This window comes from Coregonus lavaretus (genome assembly GCF_964263955.1).
Source record: "Coregonus lavaretus genome assembly, chromosome: 12".
Lineage (NCBI taxonomy): Eukaryota > Metazoa > Chordata > Actinopteri > Salmoniformes > Salmonidae > Coregonus > Coregonus lavaretus.
The window spans coordinates 1,742,637-1,752,447 of record NC_139999.1 but is presented as its reverse complement, the minus strand read 5'-3'; the positions used below and the strand labels follow the sequence as shown (position 1 = coordinate 1,752,447).

General features: G+C 49.4%; 1 protein-coding gene across 1 annotated transcript in view; it reads right to left on the bottom strand.

The window, feature by feature from the left end:
- Window positions 1-9,811, bottom strand: part of LOC311138283 (pyruvate dehydrogenase E1 component subunit beta, mitochondrial-like) — a gene marked incomplete at its 3' end in the record, with an annotated part of 59,400 nt that overhangs the window by 7,429 nt on the left and 42,160 nt on the right. Inside the window, exons 9-10 of the mRNA XM_084172965.1 lie at window positions 4,508-4,599; window positions 941-1,082 (exon numbers count right to left, since the gene is read on the bottom strand). Coding sequence (XP_084029091.1) covers window positions 941-1,082; window positions 4,508-4,599 — 234 coding nt within the window. The remainder of the gene's footprint in view (window positions 1-940; window positions 1,083-4,507; window positions 4,600-9,811) is intronic.

The following is a 9,811-nucleotide window of genomic DNA, read 5'->3' as shown; positions in this document are numbered from 1 at the left end:
TACATACTGCTTTCCTCATCTCAAATGTATATACTGTATTCTATTCTACTGTATTTTAGTCTATGCCACTCCGACATTGCTCATCTTAATATTTATATATTTCTTAATTCCATTCTTTTACTTTTAGATTTGTGTGTATTGTTGTGAATTTTTAGATACTACTGCACTGTTGGAGCTAGGAACACAAGCGTTTCACTACACCCACAATAACATCTGTGTATGTGACCAATAGAATGTGATTAGATTTTAAAATGGTGACAGCCATCACTGGCAATGTCAATGCTAAAACTGGCTTTATCCATGAGTCGTCGTTCCCCCCCCCAAAAAATCTAAATTTGCGAAAAGGCCACGTGTTTCCACTTATATGAGTGCATTGGTAACAACCTAACCATTACGAAACTTTTATTAGATCAAATAAGCCTCAAGTAGCAAATTAGCAATAAAATAATTGACCAGATTCCACACTCATAGACCTCCATAAAAAAATTCCTCCCTTCGTGGGCTTATCTTCGTGGACAGATTTTGGGCGGAGTAAAATTTGCCTCTTCCACTATGATACATTTCACATTGCTTTTGCGCTACGAAAATGTAGCCGTAATTTTACATTTTAATCATTTAGTAGACGCTCTTATCCAGAGCGACTTACAGTTAGTGAATACATATATAATTATTTTTTTTCATACTGGCCCACCGTGGGAATCGAACCCACAACCCTGACGTTGCAAACGCCATGCTCTATCCCTGCCGGCCATTCCCTCCCCTACCCTGGACGACGCTGGGCCAATTGTGCGCCGCCCATGAGTCTCCCGGTCACGGCCGGCTACGACAGAGCCTGGATTCGAACCAGGATCTCTAGTGGCACAGCAAGCACTGCGATGCAGTGCCTTAGACCACTGCGCCACTCAGGAGACATGTATAATGAAAGAGAATTTCAACGTACCCTCCATGACTCTGGCACAGATCTCAGCCCCCACTCCGTACTGGGGCCAGCCCCCCTCCACTGTGACCAGATGGCCGGTCTTCATCACACTGGCCTCGATGGTGTCCACATCCAGAGGCCTTATGGTGCGCAGGTTAACCACCTGGCAGGGGCAGAACAGTACTTTAGAAATGTTGTACATTTTCAAAAACCACACACACACTCGTTGACTCAAACCTCAATCCAGAGACAGTTTAAAACGGTGCGTTGTAGATATGCAACAGTGGTCTAAATAACTTTTTTTTTTTAAATATATAGACATTTCAATTGCAGTGGGAGTACCTACACAGAGCCTTCAGAAAGTATTCATACCCCTGGACTTATTCCACATGTTGTTGTGTTACAGCCTGAATTCAAAATGGATTAAATTTTTTTTTTTTTTTTACTGCTGAATTTATTTAGGCTTGCCATAACAAAGGGGTTGAATACTTATTGACTCAAGACATTTCCGTTTTTTCATTTTGTATTAAATTTGTAAAAATTCTTAAAAACAATTCCATTTTGACATTATGGGGTATTGTGTGTAGCGGCCAGTGAAACAAAATCTAAATCAATTTTAAATTCAGGCTGTAATAACAAAATGTGTAAAAAGTCAAGGGGTGTGAATACTTTCTGAAATCAAATCTTATGTCACATGCGGCGAATAAAACAGCTGTAGACCGTGAAACGTTTACTGACAAGCCCTTCACCAACAACGCAGTTAAGAAAAGGTACTAAAGTAAAAAAGCAACAATAAAATGACAATAACAAGGCTATATACAGGGGGTACCGAGTCAATGTGCGGGGTACAGGTTAGTCCAGGTAATAACAAGGCTATATACAAGGGTACCGAGTCAATGTGCGGGGTACAGGTTAGTCCAGGTAATAACAAGGCTATATACAAGGGGTACCGAATCAATGTGCGGGGTACAGGTTAGTCCAGGTAATAACAAGGCTATATACAAGGGGTACCGAGTCAATGTGCGGGGTACAGGTTAGTCCAGGTAATAACAAGGCTATATACAGGGGGTACCGGTACCGAGTCAATGTGCGGGGGTACAGGTTAGTTGAGGTAATTTGTACATGTAGGTAGGAGTAAAGTGACTATGCATAGATAATAAACAGTGAGTAGCAGCAGCGTAAAAAAATGGGGGTCAATGTAAATAGTCCAGGTGGCCATTTGATTAATTGTTCAGTAGTCTTATGGCTTGGGGGGTAGAAGCTGTTAAGGAGCCTTTTGGACCTAGACTTGGCGCTCCGGTACCGCTTGCCGTGCTGTAGCATACAGAACAGTCTATGACTTGGGTGGCTGGAGTCTTTAACAATTTTTAGGGCCTTCCTCTGACACCGCCTGGTATAGAGGTCCTGGATGCAGGATGCTTGGCCCCAGTGATGTACTGGGCCGTACGAAGTACCCTCTGTAGTGCTTTACGGTAGGATGCCGAGCAGTTGCCATACCAGGTGGTGATGCAACCAGTCAGGATGCTCTCGATGGTGCAGCTGTATTACCTTTTGAGGATCTGGGGACCCATGCCAAATCTTTTTAGTCTAATGAGGGGGAAATAGGAATTGTCATGCCCTCTTCACGACGGTCTTGGTGTGTTTGGACCATGATAGTTTGTTGGTGATGTGGACACCAAGGAACTTGAAGCTCTCGGCCCGCTCCACTACAGCCCCGTCGATGAGAATGGGGTTGTGCTTGGTCTATAGGCTGTCTCATCGTTGTCGGTGATCAGGCCCACCACCGTTTTGTTGTCGGCAAACTTAATGATGGTGTTGGAGACGTGCTTGGCCATGCAGTCATGGGTGAACAGGGAGTACAGGAGGGGACTGAGTACGCACCCCTGAGGGGCCCCCGTGTTGAGGATCAGCGTGGCAGATGTGTTGTTGCCTACCCTCACCACCAGGGGATGGCCCGTCAGGAAGTCCAGGATCCAGTTGCAGAGGGAGGTGTTTAGTCCCAGGGTCCTTAGCTTAGTGATGAGCTTTGAGGGCACTATGGTGTTGAACGCTGAGCTGTAGTCAATGAATAGCATTCTCACGTAGGTGTTCCTTTTCTCCAGTTGGGAAAGGGCAGTGTGGAGTGCAATTGAGAGTGCGTCATCTGTGGATCTGTTGGGGCGGTATGCAAATTGGAGTGTGTCTAGGGTTTCTGGGATAATGGTGTTGATGTGAGCCATGACCAGCCTTTCAAAGCACTTCATAGCTACAGATGTGAGTGCTACAGGTCACCTTGGCGTTCTTGGGCACAGGGACCATTGTAACAAAAAGTCAAAGGGTCAGAATACATTCCGAATGCACTGTATGTACGGTCACTGTAGGGACGACGTTATCATCGATGCACTTATTGATGACGCCGGTGACTGAACGCCATCGGATGAATCCCGGAACATATTCCAGTCTGTGCTAGCAAAACAGTCCTGTAGCTTAGCATCTGCGTCATCTGACCACTTCCGTATTGAGCGAGTCACTGGTACTTCCTGCTTAAGTTCTTGCTTGTAAGCAGGAATCAGGAGGATAGAATTATGGTCAGATTTCCCAAATGGAGGGCGAGGGAGAGCTTTGTATGCGTCTCTGTGTGTGGAGTAAAGGTGGTCTAGAGTTATTTTTCCTCTGGTTGACATGCTGGTAGAAATGAGGTAAAATGGATTTAAGTTTTCCTGCATTAAAGTCCCCGGCCACTAGGTGCGCCACTTTGGGATGAGCATTTTCTTGTTTGCTTATGGCCGTATACAGCTCGTTGAGTGCGGTCTTAATGCCAGCATTGGTTTGTGGTGGTAAATAGACAGCTACGAAAAATGTAGACAAACTCTTGAGGTACTCTACCTCAGACGAGCAAAACCTCAAGACTTCCTTAATATTAGAGCTCGCACACCAGCTGTTATTGACAAATAGACACAGACCACCACATTTGTGAAACATAAGATATTACAGTTTTAAATGTCCCGTTGGTAGGATATTCTTGAACGGAGCTCATCCAGTTTATTCTCCAGTGATTGCACGTTGGCCAATAGGACGGGTGGTAGAGGCGGGTTAACCACTCGCCGACGAATTCACACAAGACACCAGGATCTGCGCCCCCTGTTTCTCCGTCTCCTCTTCATGTGAATGACGGTGATTTGGGCCCGGTCCGGGAGCACCAGGATCTCCACCCCCTGTATCTCTGTCTCCTCTTCATGTGAATGACGGTGATTTGGGCCCGGTCCGGGAGCAGCAGTATATCCATCGCGTCCGACTCGTTAAAGAAAAAGTATTAGTCCAGTTCGAGGTGAGTAATCGCTGTTCTGATATCCACAAGCTCTTTCCGGTCATAAGAGACAGTAGCAGAAACATAATGTACAAAAAAAGTTAAACAATGCAATTTTTAAAAAAATACAAAATATCCCAATTTGTTAGGAGCCCATAAAACGGCAGCCACCCCCTCCGGCGTCATTCTCATCTAGCAGTTGGACTACAGGTGATAATGCTTATTGTTAGGCATTGTAAATTCAGTTGATATAAAAAACCAGTACGAATCTCATTTTTTGACCCCATAAATAGGACACTCACCTCACATTCAACCCCTTCCTTAGCCAGGACAGCCGCTGCGTCCAGACAGAAACCCACACAGCGGGAATGCGACACTAGAGTGACATGGGTTCCTGGAGTAAACAGACAGACAGAAACCCACACAGCGGGAATGGGACACTAGAGTGATATGGGTTCCTGGAGTAAACAGACAGACAGAAACCCACACAGCGGGAATGCGACACTAGAGTGACATGGGTTCCTGGAGTAAACAGACAGACAGAAACACACACAGCGGGAATGGGACACTAGAGTGATATGGGTTCCTGGAGTAAACAGACAGACAGAAACCCACACAGCGGGAATGGGACACTAGAGTGATATGGGTTCCTGGAGTAAACAGACAGACAGAAACCCACACAGCGGGAATGGGACACTAGAGTGATATGGGTTCCTGGAGTAAACAGACAGACAGAAACACACACAGCGGGAATGGGACACTAGAGTGATATGGGTTCCTGGAGTAAACAGACAGACAGAAACCCACACAGCGGGAATGGGACACTAGAGTGATATGGGTTCCTGGAGTAAACAGACAGACAGAAACCCACACAGCGGGAATGGGACACTAGAGTGATATGGGTTCCTGGAGTAAACAGACAGACAGAAACCCACACAGCGGGAATGGGACACTAGAGTGATATGGGTTCCTGGAGTAAACAGACAGACAGAAACCCACACAGCGGGAATGGGACACTAGAGTGATATGGGTTCCTGGAGTAAACAGACAGACAGAAACCCACACAGCGGGAATGGGACACTAGAGTGACATGGGTTCCTGGAGTAAACAGACAGGCAGGCAGACATGGTTGGGTAGTGTACAATATGTTGTCTATCTGTGTTGTAACGAGAGCCTCCTTAGCTGTGGGTGGTGGGAAACAGAAAACTACTCAGTACCACATTCCAGGCCAAGATTGACAGTTCTGTTATTGACCCCTTACATTTTACATTTTAGTCATTTAGCAGACGCTCTTATCCAGAGCGACTTACAGGAGCAGGTAGGGTTAAGTGCCTTGCTTAAGGGCACATCGACAGATTTTTCACCTAGTCGGCTCGGGGATCAAGTCATCTTTCTCCTTTTACCTGAGTGGCCTAGAGGGGGGGGGTCAGGAGACAAAAAACAGACACCTTCTGCAAATCAGCAGACCGCCTCGTGATCTGCATGTGTTACTGGGGATGACCAGCCAGGCTTTCAAGTAGCCAGGGATGTGTATTGCAAGGGAAGAGAAGTGAGGAACTTTTTTAATTTTAAAAAAACTCTTTGTAACAAAATAAATGGCACCAATACAGACCAATGACCCTTATGAACAATGTATTAAACTGGATGACATGTTGGTATAACTTGAAGCATTTTCTCCTGGTTGTTCTATGTCATTAGGACGGCAGGTAGCTTAGTGGTTAAGAGCGTTGTGCCAGTAACCGAAAGGTCGCTGGTTCTAATCCCCGAGCCGACTAGGTGAAAAATCTGTCGATGTGCCCTTGAGCAAGGCACTTAGCCCTAATTGCTCCTGTAAATCGCTCTGGACTAAAAATGTAAAAAGGGATGAGGATTTACTGTGACATAGAAGGGATGTTTGGTACCTGCAGGCAGCGCATTTCATCCTAGAGACTTAAACTGTTTTCTGTACAGTAGAAACATTCTGTGAACACTCATGAGGAAATCGCAGATTAATCTCATATGAACATAAACGTGCGGGGTTCTCCAAATCAAATCAGAGCCCGCCCTCTGTATCACTACGAATTACAGGACTTGCTAACAGACGTGGTGATCAAGTTTCTTCGAGATGCGGCCACACCAAGTTGAACTGAATGATCCCATCTCCTTGGAAATCAAACACCTATCGACGAGAACCTATCCTACTCAATCGTCCCAGAGAACCTGCGGAGAGCACTGTTGCTCATTCAAGACCAACGGACTGAGTTCACAATACATCCCGGCTGGGATCAGAGAAAGAGCGGAAAAGACTCTAATAGACTTTACTTTCCTGGACTGAGGACTGAGCGAGAGCGGCTGGTCTCTTTTTGGCCTGGCCTCATAGCACAACTGTCGAGAGAAAAAGGACGCCAGAGCTTTTCTTCATCCTATCCTAGAGGAAACCAACTGGGCAGGCAACATCAGCATACAACTAAAATGACCCACTGCATTCTCACGTTCCTCTGGAAGTGGCGTTGTGTGTAAAGTGGTGGAAGTCATTGAGTAATTGTGGTACGGCAGGTCTAAATTTACAAGCCCATGATCAATACTGTCCCGGCATTGTCAACGTCGGATGCTAACTGATAGCCTAGCCCAGCCCATTGTCTAGTCCTGTTTGGTGAAGCTCTCTATAATTCATGCGTGTGAAAGCTGTCGATGTAGCCCTCTCAAACTTTCTCTTTCAATGAATAAGAATCATATCATTCTTATTCATTCAGACAGTCAGTCTGGGGCCATGTCAGATGGACAGTCTGGGGCCATGTTAGATGGACAGTCTGGGGCCACGTTAACCTCCCCTCTCAGATGGACAGTCTGGGGCCGTGTTAGATGGACAGTCTGGGGCCACGTTAACCTCCCCTCTCAGATGGACAGTCTGGGGCCACGTTAACCTCCCCTCTCAGATGGACAGTCTGGGGCCGTGTCAGATGGACAGTCTGGGGCCGTGTTAACCTCCCCTCTCAGATGGACAGTCTGGGGCCATGTTAACCTCCCCTCTCAGATGGACAGTCTGGGGCCGTGTCAGATGGACAGTCTGGGGCCGTGTTAACCTCCCCTCTCAGATGGACAGTCTGGGGCCGTGTCAGATGGACAGTCTGGGGCCATGTCAGATGGACAGACAGTCTGGGGCCATGTCAGATGGACAGTCTGGGGCCATGTTAACCTCCCCTCTCAGATGGACAGACAGTCTGGGGCCATGTCAGATGGACAGTCTGGGGCCATGTTAACCTCCCCTCTCAGATGGACAGTCAGTCTGGGGCCATGTCAGATGGACAGACAGTCTGGGGCCATGTCAGATGGACAGTCTGGGGCCATGTTAACCTCCCCTCTCAGATGGACAGTCAGTCTGGGGCCATGTCAGATGGACAGTCTGGGGCCGTGTCAGATGGACAGTCTGGGGCCATGTCAGATGGACAGTCTGGGGCCACATTAACCTCCCCTCTCAGATGGACAGTCTGGGGACGTGTTAGATGGACAGTCTGGGGCCGTGTTAACCTCCCCTCTCAGATGGACAGTCTGGGGCCACGTTAACCTCCCCTCTCAGATGGACAGTCTGGGGCCGTGTCAGATGGACAGTCTGGGGCCGTGTTAACCTCCCCTCTCAGATGGACAGTCTGGGGCCACGTTAAACTCCCCTCTCAGATGGACAGTCTGGGGCCGTGTTAACCTCCCCTCTCAGATGGACAGTCTGGGGCCGTGTCAGATGGACAGTCTGGGGCCGTGTCAGATGGACAGTCTGGGGCCAAGTTAACCTCCCCTCTCAGATGGACAGTCTGGGGCCGTGTCAGATGGACAGTCTGGGGCCGTGTTAACCTCCCCTCTCAGATGGACAGTCTGGGGCCAAGTTAACCTCCCCTCTCAGATGGACAGTCTGGGGCCGTGTTAACCTCCCCTCTCAGATGGACAGTCTGGGGCCATTTTAACCTCCCCTCTCAGATGGACAGTCTGGGGCCGTGTTAACCTCCCCTCTCAGATGGACAGTCTGGGGCCGTGTCAGATGGACAGTCTGGGGCCGTGTCAGATGGACAGACAGTCTGGGGCCATGTCAGATGGACAGACAGTCTGGGGCCATGTCAGATGGACAGTCTGGGGCCATGTTAACCTCCCCTCTCAGATGGACAGTCAGTCTGGGGCCATGTTAACCTCCCCTCTCAGATGGACAGTCTGGGGCCGTGTCAGATGGACAGTCTGGGGCCGTGTCAGATGGACAGTCTGGGGCCATGTCAGATGGACAGACAGTCTGGGGCCGTGTTAACCTCCCCTCTCAGATGGACAGTCTGGGGCCGTGTTAACCTCCCCTCTCAGATGGACAGTCTGGGGCCGTGTCAGATGGACAGTCTGGGGCCATGTCAGATGGACAGACAGTCTGGGGCCGTGTTAACCTCCCCTCTCAGATGGACAGTCTGGGGCCGTGTTAACCTCCCCTCTCAGATGGACAGTCAGGGGCCAAGTTAACCTCCCCTCTCAGATGGACAGTCTGAGGCCGTGTTAACCTCCCCTCTCAGATGGACAGTCTGGGGCCGTGTTAACCTCCCCTCTCAGATGGACAGACAGTCTGGGGCCATGTCAGATGGACAGTCTGGGGCCATGTTAACCTCCCCTCTCAGATGGACAGACAGTCTGGGGCCATGTCAGATGGACAGTCTGGGGCCATGTTAACCTCCCCTCTCAGATGGACAGTCAGTCTGGGGCCATGTCAGATGGACAGTCTGGGGCCGTGTCAGATGGACAGTCTGGGGCCATGTCAGATGGACAGTCTGGGGCCGTGTTAGATGGACAGTCTGGGGCCGTGTTAGATGGACAGTCTGGGGCCGTGTTAACCTCCCCTCTCAGATGGACAGTCTGGGGCCATGTTAACCTCCCCTCTCAGATGGACAGTCTGGGGCCGTGTTAGATGGACAGTCTGGGGCCGTGTTAGATGGACAGTCTGGGGCCGTGTTAGATGGACAGTCTGGGGCCGTGTTAACCTCCCCTCTCAGATGGACAGTCTGGGGCCAAGTTAACCTCCCCTCTCAGATGGACAGTCTGGGGCCAAGTTAACCTCCCCTCTCAGATGGACAGTCTGGGGCCGTGTCAGATGGACAGTCTGGGGCCGTGTTAACCTCCCCTCTCAGATGGACAGTCTGGGGCCAAGTTAACCTCCCCTCTCAGATGGACAGTCTGGGGCCACGTTAACCTCCCCTCTCAGATGGACAGTCTGAGGCCGTGTTAACCTCCCCTCTCAGATGGACAGTCTGGGGCCGTGTTAACCTCCCCTCTCAGATGGACAGTCTGGGGCCATGTTAACCTCCCCTCTCAGATGGACAGTCTGGGGCCGTGTTAACCTCCCCTCTCAGATGGACAGTCTGGGGCCGTGTCAGATGGACAGTCTGGGGCCGTGTCAGATGGACAGACAGTCTGGGGCCATGTCAGATGGACAGTCTGGGGCCATGTTAACCTCCCCTCTCAGATGGACAGTCAGTCTGGGGCCGTGTCAGATGGTCAGTCTGGGGACATGTTAACCTCCCCTCTCAGATGGACAGACAGTCTGGGGCCATGTCAGATGGACAGACAGTCTGGGGCCATGTCAGATGGACAGTCTGGGGCCATGTTAA